We start from the raw sequence: 15,217 nt of genomic DNA, 5'->3' as shown, positions 1-15,217 counted from the left end.
CATCAAGAAAACGGCACAAATTAAGATAAAATCCAATCCTTTTCCAGTTACACACATTATCCTCAAGGTTAAATGGATTAAAACTCTTTCTGGAAGAATTCAACGTTAAGAGCAAAAATGTGGTCAAAAAAGTCTCATTGTGGCTGCCTGATGTTTGACTTTTGATAGCACATCCCCAAAGACTTCTCTTTGACGTACCTTGAACAGAGAATGCTTGTTTCCCACGAAGTCTGTTGTTGCTGATAAAGCTCATTTATATCTAAGTGGTATCTAATACGGCAATGCTGTATTCCAGCCTTAAGAAAAAAAACAGTTGAATGGCTCATTTGCCTTTTTTAACCTGCTGTGCCTGAAGATGCATTTCCAAAGCTCAAATCACAGTAATTAATTCTGTACAACATAGGTTTTTAAGTAGAGCATAAAAGAAAACAGAGATGCACATTAAAACAAAATAGAATCCATAAAAGTTGTGTTTCAGAGGCTGGGTTTGTGCACTTGTGATAATAAGTGGTGATGCTTTCCTTTGCTATTTGAGGCCTCTATCTGAATGACACAGAGCAGATCTCCTAGGAATCTCCTTAGCTTGAACAGTTGGTGTGGTTGAGTGAGCAGTGAAGCAGAAGGGTGTAACTTATTGTCTCTGAAGTATTTCACATTAATTTCAGGCACAGGCAATCCTGTAAGGTGCATGCACATATAATCCTATATATATATATGTATATGCACACACACACACACATGCAGAAGCAGTGGGAAATCAGGTGAAAGTTGAATGTTCCACCTTCAACATAGGTAAAAGTAAAATCTTTCTCACAGTCAGGAGAAAGCTCTCTGGAGATCAGTGAGAGGCTTTTGCCCAGCTCAGACCACGTCCTGTTAACAGACACCATGTACACCTTAGAAAGCCTGCTGGCCTTTCTTCCCTCTTCACCTCCTCCTGCCCCAGAGATACAAGCACAAATCCCTTCTTTCCCTGGTTTGCCACAAGTGTATAAGCAGATCTCTGCTCTGTCAGTGCTGCTTTGCAGTTTGATGCTGGGTGGTCAGTCCCAGCAGGTTTGGATTTTGAGGCAGCTGGAGGTGAAGTCACTGTTTCCGCAGTGTGTGCCGGCACCACTCCGCTTGCGCTCCCCCCAATCATGGCTATGGCTGTGTGCTGTCTGCTAGCACAACCATTCATCAGACTCTACAGTCCAGAGGCAGTTCCACCTTTCAGAGACCTGAGATGACCCATGGATGGATTTTTTAGGACATCTGCTGTGTGAGGAGACACTGCGAGTTGCAGGCAGGCTGCAAAGGAAGAGTGGAAAATCTCCAGAGGATCTTTCTGAAAACAGTATAGATGTATTAAAAAGGGAGATAGTTCTTTCTTATCTTTCATTGAAATTGTGACTTGACTACGTCATTATGAAGTGCCTCTGAAATCTGCTGGCAGAAACAGCCATTATTGTAACACTTACCATACCAATTCCCCTATCATCTGTTCACTCTAGTTTGTGTCCCAAACTAAAGGTAGCACTTCTCAGTGATGCACAAAACAGAGCTTGTACCTTCCCCTTGCAAATACCTTAAAAGTATAGACAGTTCTCACTTCTTCTCCTGTGTCTTTGCATGTTTAAAATACAGACCAGACTCCAAGTATATTCAGTTTTAAGGTCTTTCAAGGCTGCTTAGAGAAATGTTGAACACATTTCCTATACATCCATCAGGTTGGTAACAGGTCTTGCATAACCAAATAAGAAACTCTTGTTACTGGGGACTTGACTGGCAAAAACCTACTCAAAAGTTCTGCCTTTCAGATATTTAAAGAAGGGATTGCTTTTGAGACTTACTCAAGTTTTGCTTCCATGAAAATGTATTGTTGGTATGCATTTTGCTCATTAGGAATGAACTCAGATCATCTCTGTTTCAGTTTCACACAGAAATACAAGATTACTCTATGTCCAGTCTGGAGCAGTAGCAGAGTGCTGCAGTCAAGCTTTTCTTTAGACAGTCCATGTCAGTTTTGGAACCAAATGGGTCCTTAGTCCTACAGAAACTCTTAATTTAAATTGCATGCGAGGTTGTCTTCCTTACCCTGCCTTGCACTTTGGCTTCCAGAGCACTACATCCGCCTGGAGCAGTGGCCTAGCTGAAGACAAAGATTCAGGGTGTAAAATTATTCATTATAGCTTGCAGCAGCCACAACCTGAAGGCTTCATCTAAGAGTGTCTTTTTTGGAAACTTCTGTATCCAGTTGTTAAAATATGCTTTCCTGCCTCTGATAAATAAAAAGTAAAATATGTACAGCCCTGGATGGTGTGAGTTCTTTCTGAGATTAATAATAGTGTTGAGATTGATGGAAAGGTTTTTCCTGTTGCAGTTGGTTTTGCTATAGATTTAGGATTTAATATTTTGCCTGAAAACCTCTTATTTTTTTGTTGAGGTTTGTTGTGGAGATTTTTTTCCAGGTCTTGGACTTCTTGCATTTAAATTAAATTATTTTCTTCAAAGGATTTTGGTACAATCATGGCTGAACTAAAATGTATCCAAGTAGGAATAGTAAATAGCTGCTTTGCATCTCAATCTGATTTTATAGTAATAACTCCCATATTCTCATAACACTTCATATTCTCATGTTTCCAATCTGTGTATAAGGTTTCTGCTTTCACATTTGATGACATAAGAATTGCCTACTCCTTCATTCTGGCAAAGTGTTTGCTTATGTCTAAAGAAAATGAGGAAAAATGAGCAGGCAAAGAAAACAAAACAGAGAATCAAGCACCTCTTAACGTTAAAAAAGGAAAACTTGAGAAGGTGGTTAAATGATTTTTGCCTTGAAACAGAGAGAGGAGTGGTTAAAGTGGGAGGCAAAGGGTGAGGGGTGTCACGGAGTTTGGGGTTTCCATCCCCAATTATGCGCTGGCTGCTATGCTGCTGAATTACACTGAAAGCACTGAATGGTGCCATTATATTCCTTTTCAAAAGTTGTGGGCTATGAAATTCAATCTGAGGTATTTTTAATGGGTGTTCTGAGCCTCACTTGCAGCTCTTCCCGAGAAACAACGAGCACAGTGTGCCACTAAGTAGCACCAGGGCCGGGGGTTAAACTCATTCAGTTTTTTGCTTGCAGGGAGAAAAAGTAATATCAACATTTATTTGACAGGTATGTGCTTGGTTCCAGAGGTGAGCTTTAGTAAAACAGCTTTCCATAAAGAAAATGTTCTGAAAAATGAGGTTCTATCAGCTTCACATCAAACTCCCATCTAGCTTCTGAAAACAAATCTTGTGGTGTGTTTTCCAGAGCCAGTGCCCACAGTGCACATGCTGGGCTTGTTCTGTGGGCATCCTTGTGCTGCAAAATGCTGGCAGGCACATCCCTACGGGCAGAGCCTCGTGGTGGAGGTGCAGCTCATGCCAGATGGAGACATCTGCCCAGTTACACCCTTGGCTGTCAATTAAACATAGATGATTCAGAGGCAACCTTCGTCAGAGAGATGCCTGTTGGCATCCCTGTGTCTCCACTAAGGATTTTGGTGTCATAGCTGGAACGGCTTTGGTGGGAATTCCTCCCTTCTTGTCCCTCAGAACTAGACACAGCTTTTCAGAGAGGAATTTTTAGTGTGTACCTGGTTTTAAAAAAGCCTTGTTGCACAAAAGTATTGTTGCTTTCCACCTTTCTTACGCTCTGATTTGCAAAGTAGTTTGTTTCAGATCACGAGGAAAGCACTGGTTAATGCATCTGCCCTGCAACTCACACCAAGATCTCAAATTCCTGATGGGCTGGCTCTGGTTTTTGCAAGTCATCACCATGAAGTGTCAAGGCTCTGAGGCTGGAGTATGTCGTGTGGATAATACCATTCAGAAAGGAAAATAGTCACTTCCAGCAGTGGATGGTTGTCTTGCTAAGGGAATGAACCTCAAACCACTTTTAGTTTTGCTGGTAAAATTAGGCAGAGATGACTCAGCATTTACAGGAGCTAATTTAAGGAATAAGATGACATATTTTTAGTTTTCTCATTGTTCTTTTAATGCCTCATTTTTCTTGTCCACACTGTGCATTTTAATGATGTTCAAGGAAAGTAATTTTGGTTTAGTAACAGTGGTGCTGCCAAGAGTTTCCCACTGGAAGTCTAAGAATTTAATTGTTGGTGTGTGAAATTTTGCAGCCTTAAACAGTTATTTAAAAGACTTGCTCTGCCACTGCTGATTTCCCACAAATGTTTTACACCTATCTCAAGGAAGTTATAGTTGTACTCCAAGAAACAAGGTTTGGTTTTTTTCCAGGAGGAATAATTAGCTTTCTGCAGAGACCTGTTTTTGCAGTTCGATATTTTTTGGGTTTAGGATTTTTTTGGCATTACTGAGATCAGCATTCACATTTCATGGGAAGGTATGTGCTGTCCCCATTGGGGCAATTTCTTAGAGGATTTTTAGGCAGATAACAATGAAGTTTTCCATATGAATTCATGAGCAGATGTGATCAGAGCACCACTTTTAAGTTGATACAGTGAATTTTAGATGCATGTGTGTGAAATGTAGGATTATGTAAAACCACTACAGAAAAGTTAATACAAGATCAGTTGTATTTTCTAACTGAGAGTTAGATGCCAGCTGGTTAAAATGCTGTAAACAGAGCCAAAGGAACCAGTGAACCAGGAAACTAATAATGAAGTATTTTGTTAATGCTTTTCACCATGAGTAACATTTTGTACTAAACAGATGTGTACTTAGACTGCTGTGGCCAAAACCTGAATATTTTTGGTTTATATGGTTCACGGTGTTTAGCTAGTGAGTTTCAGTTTTAATTTGGCACCGATGAAAGAGGGATGAATGTGTGAAACAAATTCTGTGGAATATTTTCCCTACAGCTACCTGAGGAGGAAATTCTCCAGGCTCCAAGAATCTGCCTCTTTCTTCCTCTTTCTTCTTTACAAAGCGCTCCACTAGCTTTATGGTGGTTGCTGCTGATTCCACTGTAACAAATATCTTGTCCACTAGAAATGTGAATAATTGGTATGGTAAAATCAGTATTAATATCAGTTTGCATTTGTAAGAACTGCAAAGAAATCAAATTATTGGAGGATTACACCTGAAGATGATGTGTTGGTTTGTGTTGGGAAAAGCTCAGTCCTGAGGGTGCCCAGCCCTTCTCTCCATTTTTGTGTCCTCTCATGCACATTGAAATGGCATATATAATAAATGCAGTGTGGGTGGTGTTTGCCCATTAAGGCACAAAGCTGTAATTTTATGAGCCAAGTGAAAATAGACCAAGCAGAGGCTCCAATTCCATAGCTTTACTGTACTGCAATTACAGAGATGTACAGTTACCTGAGGATTTACTGTAGCTGAGTTTTGTATTAGTCTGACTCTGCTATAAGAAAAAGCTTAACCAAGCAGTACTGAAAATAGCCTCGTCATAAAACTTTTCATTAGCTTTGCTAGATAATATTTTGCTTTTTCATTCCACAGCTTTTAACTATTAAAGAGGATTATTTAGTATTTACTCTTTGCCTGAATTTTACTGTTGGCTATTTCTACTGAATTTGATTTTTTGGCATTGAACGAGATTTTAAGGTGTGTAGCAAGAGCAATCCTTCTGCTTCTGCCGATTTTAGAAAATATTTTGATGTAAACCAGTTTGTCACAATCAGAAATACAAGACCATGGTTACAGTTACAAATCCATATTTCAAATGTAGAAAACTGCAGTCTTCTTTTGGAGACCATACCAGAAATGGAAGCAAATGAGAGGGTTATTAAACCCCTTCTCTTTGTATTCTTTGCCTTTCTAATTGTTTGCTGTGTTGATTTTTGGTTAGCAACGAAATTCCTAAAATAGTTGTTGTTAAAGTTTGTTACAGCTGATAGGTTGGAGGGGGTGGGGGGGGAAGTTTAACTTTGAAGCTGCATTTTTTTAAGGGCAGTAAAACATACCTTAAGTAAAAAACTACCATATCTTAAAATCGTTCTGCTTAAAAAAAGGTGCCCACCACCACCAAAACTGACCAAAAGGTGAAAGTGTACATCAGAGACTGTGGAAGGCAACCACTGGCATTAAGGAAATACAGCTTATGTGTTGAGTGTAAAAGCAGTCCAAAAATCTCCAAATCCAAGCAAGTAAAATCTTGAAAGACAAGAAGGCTAAATAGTCTCATTGTACACCCGCAGCAGATGATCAATCGCCTGTTTTTAAGGCAGCATGAGAGACTTACTCTGTTACTGCTTTTGGCCTCAATCCGCCCTTTGATGGTATGTGCACAGTCTGTGCAAAAGCATGTGGGATACATGCCAGGAGTGGAGCCCTCAACTGCATTCAAATGGAAAATATCTTAAAAGGAACGAGGTGCCTTTAGGTTATCATAAAGATCTGCCTCTTCTGCACCCTCTTTTCAGACGGGATGCATGCCTGGTGGCTGCAGGTCCACTGCTGCAGAGTAGTGGTGGGAGTGTGTGGCTTCTCTCCCTGGCCTGGTGTGTAGGAGTGATGAATCACACTTCTTCAGCTTCTCAACTACCCAGTCTAAGCTGAACAGCCAGGTAAAAACGAGTAAGCCCAGGTGTAAGAGCTATCTTTGTGGTCTAATGCTATTTTTGTAGTCATCTAATCCTTCCTATAGGATTAAATCCTATGCTTTGAAAGGGAAGAGAGGAGAAGGGCAGAGGGTCTCCAAGTGTCTTGGCAGTATTAGGGCCAGAGCAACAACACTCAGACCAGTGCTTCTTGCCTTTATTTCAGAAAATAGACTTTTGCTAAATATGAATTATGCGTTTCATTTTACACCAGAAAGGAGAACTGTTTAAAATATGAAATTTGTCTTCAGATGCTGACAGCATTGTTCTCCTGCAAGTAGTTTTCAAGCCTTCTTTGAAGTAGAATTTTCTGACAGGGTTATTTGTTTAAGAACCCTATGCTCAATCGCATCTGCGAGGTTATTTTTATACTATTTGCTTATCATGGACTGTTCTTAGTTGGTTTTCTTTCATTTCAAAACTGCAGATACATACATAATTTTTAACAGTTTCAAATAACAGAAGGTTATGCTGTTAAGAACGTGGGTTTGTTATTTTTAGTAGTGATTACAACTGTGTGTGACTTCAGAAATAGTAATGAAGTTACTGAATGAAGTTTTCACAATCATTTCAATGGTGTTGCTAAATTGGAGTATAAAAATAATTTGGCAGTCTGATTTGGCTTATCTGCTAATAGGCTGATCAGTACAAGGGATTTTTTTTGGTTATTAACCCTGAAAGAGCAAATACGTTTTGAACTTTGTGCCATATAGTATTTAAATATTTGTAAAATATTTAGCATGACCAAATTGTCACATAACATTTTAGACCATTTGAGCACCCAGAATGTGGAATAGGAGGGGAGGGCATCAGTGGAAGAAATGCCTGCCTTTATGTGGTGGCAGGTGTGAATAATGAATGTACCTTTTTCTTTAAGATGAACATAAGGGAATTATTTTCTCTCCTATGAGCTGCTACTACTGTACAAGCAAGAGTAATTAAAACCCAAAAGAACCCAAACTTCCTTCTGACCCATTTGCAGCAGTTTTGAAGAAGAGAAGGAGAACAGAGTAGTCTGTGTTTCCATGTGAAACTATTTCTTACTTCAATCAAAGATGAGACTTACATTTTTCAGTGTTCAGAATAAAGTGTTTGGTTCTTTTAAGCTGGTATTACTGTTCAGTAATGTAAAAACAAACAAAGAAAAACCTTTCAATCAAAAATCTTGTTTCAAGCTAGTATCAGAGATTATTTGGCTGAACAGATAAAAAATGGTAAAACTTCTATTTGATCATAAACATATCTACTTATTTTTTGGTACATAGTGAAATAATTGCTGAATTAACTATTCAGGAGGTGGTGTAATCTGTCCAAACCTGCTTCTTTTAAAGGTCTGGATATCTTCTAGATATAGCCATGAACTTTCTTTCTTTTTTTAAAAAAAAACCCAAAAAGTATTGCAGTATGTGTCAAAGAGTGTATAAACAACTATGTAGAGGGATATTTTTTTAAAAATGATTGGCATTTGCTAGAACATTAAAGAATTGTTGAACCTATTAAAATATTCACCATTGGAAGATCATAAGCAACATACTGTTTTGGATTTTGGTGGGAGTAGAGTGAGGCTGAATTGAGTAGGACTGAGATAATGAGCAGACAGCAAAATATTGAATATATAATGCGTAAAGCAGGCTAGTTTGACTGGGTACCTTCATAGCTTGCAGCTAAATGTGGTGATGCACATTATTCATAATTTAGAACTTGACGTTCCCTGAAAATGTAAAGCGACTTTTAAAATGTGATTTCACAGAGCTAAATGAAAGACTGGTTCAAAATGCATTAAGGAATAAGGATGTGTAGCTGGAAGTCACTGAGTTTCTTTTCATTGTAATAAATTTATAATATTATTTTGGTGTAAGTAAATACCACATCAAGAGAAAAATAGCAATTCTCTGGTGTATCAGTCTGACTGGGGCTCCCCTCATCTGAAATCATTAAAACAGATGTCAGGGCTCCTTGTTGTCAGGGTGAAAGATAAACCTGTATTTCTCAGGAGAAGTTCCCTGTCAGAGTGTTCAGATGGCTGGTTTAGGGTGGGGAGAGTTGTTCCCTGGAGCTGCAGTATTTTCTCACTGATTGTACAGGAATCTGGCTGTCAACAGAAGCAGGAGCAGGGGACTGCCACCTGCTGCAGGTACTTCCCAGCTCCTGGGGTTGCATGTGACCTTCCCCTAGTTGTATTCCATCGGTGTACCATGCCCTCCTGTTTCCTTTCCCTTGCTGCCTCACAGGGTGGTAGTGTCTGTGGCAGCTACAGAATTCAGCAGAACTCAACAGAATCCACAGAATGACCAGGTTGGAAGAGACCTCCAAGATCAAATCTAGCCCATGCCATAACACAACTGGACTATGGCACCGAGTGCCACATTCAGTCTTTCTTTTAAACACATCCAGGGATGGTGACTCCACCACCTCCCCAGACAGACCATTCCAGTACTTAATTATTCTTTCCATGAAAAACTTTTCCCTAATATCCAGCCTATATTTCCCTTGGTGCAGCTTGAGACTGCATCCTCTCATTCTGTCAGCTGCTGCGTGGAGAAAGAGACCGACTCCCACCCGACCACAGCCTCTCAGGAAATTGTAGTGGTAAGGTCACCTCTGAGTCTCCTTTTCTCCAGGCTGAACAACCCCAGCTCCCTCAGCCGTTCCTCGCAGGTCTTGTGTTCCAAGCCCCTCACCAGCCTCGTTGCCCTCCTCAATGCACTCCAGTGTCTCAACATCCTTCCTGAGCTGAGGGGCCCAGAACTGGACACACCACTCCAGGTGTGGCCTCACCAGTGCCCAGTACAGGGGGAGAATGACCTCCCTGCTCCTGCTGACCACACTATTCCTGATCCAGGCCAGGCTGCCATTGGCCTTCCACCATGGCACACTGCTGGCTCATGTTCAGCTGGCCCCAGGTCCCTTTCCACCTGGACACTGTCCAGCCACACCATCCCCAGCCTATAACATTGCAGGGGGTTTTTGTGGCCAAAATGCAGGACTCAGCACCTGGACGTAATAAACTTCAAGTTGAGGTATAGTCTTGCCACCAGGCTTCATTGCTTCCGTGCTTCCATGTCAGCATCCCCCATGGAGCAGACTGGTGCTGGCATGGAGCAGGGAAAGCAGCCAAGCTCTGGCTTACGCAGATGCTGCCAGAGGGCTGTGGAACAGGGACCAGTGAAGCTTGCATAGAACTTGCTGCCTGAGGCATGGCAGTGGGGCCATGCTTCATGGTTGGAAAATGCCTTCCAAGTTCAGTGGAAAACTTGTATTTTCTTATAGGACTCGTAACCACGCTTAAGTCAGGCACAACTGTTGACTTCAGATGATGTCATTGGTGTGGTGCACTCATTCCTGAATGCTCCCTCTGTCAGCTCGTGTTTACTGCGCCCTGAATGACTCCTGGTTTGCTTCCATACCCACTAGACTGAGCTTTTAATTTATTGTGTTTAAATTTTTTAGTAGGGATGTCATGGAACTGCACTAAATCAAGATCTCTCTGAAACCTCGTGAGTTTCTGCTTTTGTGGATGTTGTACTTCTCCTTCTGCTCCTGCAAGACCGGAGTTTCATCAGGCTCTAAATCTCAGCAGATTTTATATGCACAGCATTTCCTTTGAGAGAACTGTCAGATTTTATTTTGAAATAGACTGATCAAAGATAAGACGAGTTTAGAATAATAATATTTACAAATAGTAGAGTAAGAAGCATTTCATTTTATTGAGGCATACTCCAGAGAAAATGCCAAGTGACGTAAATACTACAAGACTGCTTTTTTTGTTTTGGTTTGGTTTTGGGGGTGTTTTTTTGGTTGGCTGGTTGGTTGGTGGGTTGGCTGGTGGGTTTTTTTTTTAGAGACACTTTTTTTTCCGATGAGGAAAGATGAAGTTTGGTCTTTGTCAGACAGAAGTCCATCAAATATTTTAGCTAGACATACATACATGCTCACTGGCGTGTTCCTGTGGTTGTGCATAGGTAGGAAAGCTTCTTGCTGTGAGAATAACTGATAAACCCATTCTTCCTCTTCGTCTCCCTACCAGCACCACCTGGGTGGTGAACACTGGGAATTCTTTCTGGTTTAATGAAGCTGGAGAACATGATGTGAGTGTGTTCAAATATACTTGCACTTGAGAATTATTTTGGATGCCATTGTGTCAGATCATAAGTGCTCTATCTAGAAGAACAGAGGTATTTTTTTCCCTTCCTTCTTTGAATCCTCTTGGCATTTTACCATGAATTACTTTAGTTACTGCAAGTTTATGGTGAATTCTTGAAAAAATCTGTACTTTTCACAGCGATTGCTCTTTATTTGTTTTTTGACAGTATTCATGAGGCTAATGTTTGCTTCAACAAATATTAGCAGACAGTTAATAGCTTTACCGAATATTGCTTCCTGGTGGCTTAGGTCTCTCAGAAGCACTGGGAATATGTTGGGTAAAAACCTGTTCAGCAAGCTCTTGGAGAAGTGAGCTTGGCTCTTCCTTTTGGACTTTCAAAGCCAGCCAGCACTGAAGGGTTCAGTCATTGTGTCCTGCATGACCAGGGTGACAATGCTGCTGTGGTGGCACGTGCATCCTGTGCTTTCCCTAGAAAAATGTGAAGGCTCTAATTTCTCTGGTGTAAGCCTGACTACTAGGCATTTACTTTTCCCAGTTCATATTACAGAATGTTAGATAAATTGCCTTTGGAAAGATGCTCTTTCTAACTAGGGTATTACCCTAGGTGGAAAAAGCCTTTCTTTATTTTTTGGTATCGCAATGAAAAGGGACCAGACTGCATACTGATGTTTTTGGGAGGGACTGAGCAGCTGCCCACTCTCAAGCAGGCTGTTGATATGGGCACTGCCTGGAGATGCCAGGGCCTGGGCTGAGCTGGTCTGCCCACCTGTAATGGTTGTCTTTTCTTCACTTGGCTCCTACTGTTTCATTTGACTCTATTATTTACTGGGCTAAAAGGGAGGGGGCCGGTCTAAGACTGGTAGTCCAGGATGTGATTGTTCTCTTGTAACAGCAGGGTTTGTACAATTTAATGGGCTATTATTTGTTCTGAAGTGAGTTTAGACCTGTGTTTCAGAGCCTCTTGAATTAAAATAGGTGCATTTGTCCAAGGAACAAAAATATTTGATTTCAGTGATTGGCCTTTTTTTACAGAGACAGGTTTTTGCAGAAGACTTGCTGGTGAACTGTAATTTGTAGTATTTTCTGCAGGTGTGGATTTAATAGATGGGCTGATGAAAAGAATCCTTACAATCAGCAGAGCAGTGGTTCTGGGAGCTGATATTGGACTAGAACATCTGGTCTTTATAGAGGGAAGGCTTTCAGTGTTTGACTCCTCCAAATTACTTGCCAGCTCTGCCAGGGTAGCACAGACAGGCCTCAGTCCCAGCAGAAAGCCTGGGATAAGCTCACACAAAGTCAGAACCTGGGGTTTGAGCCTGCTGCCTATCAAGCAGCATCCAGTAAACCCTCATTCCTTGGTGTTTTGTGTGACAGGTCTGCCCTGGTTTCATGTGTTGTGCACAAATGTACATGCACCACCTGACATGGCTTGAAGGGCCGTGGGATAAAATTAAAATTTACAGCAGAAATTAGCCTTGATAGACATAAGAAAACTGTATCCCATGTCCTCCTCTTCTATTTCACAGTACTTTTGCCTCAAAAAATAAAAATGCACTAAAGATGGATTCAGAGCTGCCATCCATGGATGGATAGATATAGTCTTTAGCTTTAAAACTAGTGTAATTATTGTCAACTGCCTTGTGGGTATGGTTGTAATACACACTGATTTTGTAAACAATTTTGTCAGTGTTGTTTGTTGAATAATTTCTTAGCATAATAATTTTTCTGCCACTAATTAAAAGCATCTTTGTAACCTTAGGCTTTGTTTTCTTCTTACAGCAAAGAGCTCCGGGGAAGGTTTTGCATGATGCTGTTTGCAACCACCTGAACCTCGTTGAAGGCGACTATTTTGGCCTTGAATTTCCAGATCATAAAAAGATGATGGTATGTAGAAGGATTAATTTTCAGCTGTTTTTCATCTGCATGCACACTGTTTTCTCTCCTTCTGCTCCTTGCTTGGAAGATATATTTAACCCTCAGTCTTCAAAAGAAAAAGGACTTTTAAAAAAAAAGATAAATTGTTCTTGCCTAGTGGAGTTGAAGAAATGTTTTTAAAGCCTGATTGTTCCTGTCAGATTTCATCTGCATTGAAAGTAATGGCTAATTCAGACACAAGTTGGGAAAGTGTTTTGTTTTTCTAAGTTGCTGTACAGAAGCCAAAGGCTGGACTGTTACAGAATCTCAGCTCTCGATTTTATAGTCCTGTTTGATTTGGAGTGCAGAAATAAACTTTCTCTGCTGATAGAGGAGCTGCAATGATTGTGACAGAGTTAATGAAAAACATGGGGTGAGAAAAGGGATGGATGAAATATTACAAGGTTAATAAAAAGGAATAAAAAGTAAACCAAGAACCTCCCATCAATTTTTGGGGGGCTTTCTGGGGAGCTATGTGGCACAGGCAGGTGTCCTGGTCCTGTTACTCAGGAATCTGAGATGAGCTGCTGGCAACATTCAGGCATTGCACTGCCCACATCATGTACCAGAGAAAGTCATAGCCTAATGACTTCTTAGTCTTTAATGACTTTCTTTTAGAAGTTTGTTTTATTTTAGACTTACTGTGTAACCTACTAGCATGTGTGCTAGTTACCTGGATTGCTTTGCCAGTACATTCTGATGTACGCTGGATTTCATGCCTGTTTGGTGAATTTTGCACCAATAGCCTCGATGACCTAAAAGAGTTGACTTTGGGCAGTTGTTACAAAGAAAAAATATCTGTGTTCTTTCCATCTAGCTAAAATATGCATAAGGAACAATATTTCTTAATGAAATTAATAGTAGGAATCTCTTTTCTGTCATTCACAGACATTAGACAATAGACATTAAAACAGAATGCTGTCATAGTGTTCTAAGCTAACTACAATTAAACTGGAATTTTTTTTTAAATGGATGTCAGTCTTTAGAAGGGATCTGCTTCACAGTGTGCTGCTGGAATTGCATAAAACACAGTTCATTAGAAGGATTAGCATTCTGCCCGATACCCTTTGCTAATGCTTGAGGTAACTTGAGAGCTTAATGTAACTTTTCTAAGCAGTGCAACTGTACAGTACCATTGCAGCAGAGGGTCCATGTAGCTGTGTTAATAATGACATTCTGGCATTATTGATGGATGTATGTAAAACTGAAACAAATCCTAACATCTTCTGAATATACATTTGCTTTTTAGTTTTCTAGAAAATAGAGAAGGTCATTTGATCAACCTTCTCTACTTCACAGGTCATTAAGTTTTAAATAGATGACTGTCTGTGTTTTGCTCAGAGACCTGAAGTAAACCAACAATTTTCAGTCTTGTGAAAACAAAGTGGTTTATTTGCTTGAGGCAGAACACAGGAGAGATTGAGGTGCTGCCACTGCCTGAGGCCCTCACAGTGGCAGGAATTGACTGGCTGGAAATATGTCCAGACAATCACAGTGGGGGATGCAGGGCTCTGATGAAGAGGAAGATGGAGAAAACCCTTAAGCACAGTGCCAGTTTGACCTGAAGGAAAATGCTTCCCTGCACTGAGCATGGTAGCTTAGCTGGCTCCTACTCTGGCAAAAGGAAGTTCTAGCCAAATATCTGAGAGCACCAGTCCATGTTCTTGCTGGTTGGTCCAGTCTTTGCTTCTGAAAAATGGGGAGCTCCACAAACCTTGCTGGTATCTAGTCAGCTGTCCCCTAAGAATGGTGAAATTCAGTGGAATTAATGCCTTCAACCACCCGAAAGCAACTCACAGAAACTCTGAAGCAGAAGATTTGATTATGAATTGTTGTTTCAATGCGGAGCAGCACTCTGAGAGTATTATTTACACTTAAATTATTGTAACCAGTTTATACGATGCAATTGAGGTGAATGTTCCCATGGGATTTAAAATTCTCTGAGCTTCATAAAGGCCATAATGTAGAACTCAAGCATTGTGCAAGTAAAAAACCCTGGAGTAAATGGTATGTCTGAGAAATAAAACACACATGCATATTTTATATTCATATAATCTGAAGAGAATGAGTTGTTTTTCCAGTGTAGAGAGCAATGTAAAAGGAAAAAATAAATATTTAGAACATATTTGTTTGGACGTAATCATATGTATGTGAAGTCATATATTCACAATTTGGCTGTGTTTATTTCAACATGCAAGGCTCCAGACCTCATATCTGACATATTGACAGTGGTATGTCAAGTTGCCTGGCAGCTGTATACATTCAAGCATGCCATGCTTGGAGCAGACAAGATCTGTATGGGAGATGATTGTGGAGGGTCTGAGTGTTCCACTTCCTGCTGGGACAAGGAGAAAAACGAGGCACTGTCGCCAAGCCTGGGGTTTCACAGAGTTTCATCACACTTGATGTCTGCCTCAGTTCTCCAGCTGCTGAAATCTGGTCACCATCATGGAATGCCAGCCTTTGTTTAGCAAATAAGTAATCTAGCTGTGTAGTTCTGGAGAAAATGAAAAACATTAATCTTAATTAAGTCCTTGCATTAGTTTTCCTTTCCAGTTTATAAACCAGTCTCAGACTGATGGTGTTTAGGTACAGTGTGGGAGCTGCATGATGCAGAAGTTTTGATTGCTAGGGTTTGGCCATAGTG

General features: G+C 40.5%; 1 protein-coding gene across 11 annotated transcripts in view; it reads left to right on the top strand.

The window, feature by feature from the left end:
* FARP1 (FERM, ARH/RhoGEF and pleckstrin domain protein 1) overlaps positions 1 to 15,217 on the top strand; it is a 202,336-nt gene that overhangs the window by 121,542 nt on the left and 65,577 nt on the right. For all 11 annotated transcript variants that reach the window (XM_086880843.1, XM_086880841.1, XM_086880837.1 and 8 more), the window contains exon 3: positions 12,436 to 12,540. In XM_086880843.1, the coding sequence (XP_086736969.1) occupies positions 12,436 to 12,540 (105 nt within the window). The remainder of the gene's footprint in view (positions 1 to 12,435; positions 12,541 to 15,217) is intronic.

The sequence above is a fragment of the Cyanistes caeruleus genome, chromosome 3 (genome assembly GCF_971803275.1).
Source record: "Cyanistes caeruleus chromosome 3, bCyaCae1.hap1.1, whole genome shotgun sequence".
Classification (NCBI taxonomy): Eukaryota; Metazoa; Chordata; class Aves; order Passeriformes; family Paridae; genus Cyanistes; species Cyanistes caeruleus.
The sequence above is the reverse complement of the archived record's forward strand: the minus strand, read 5'-3'. Positions and strand labels throughout refer to the sequence as shown.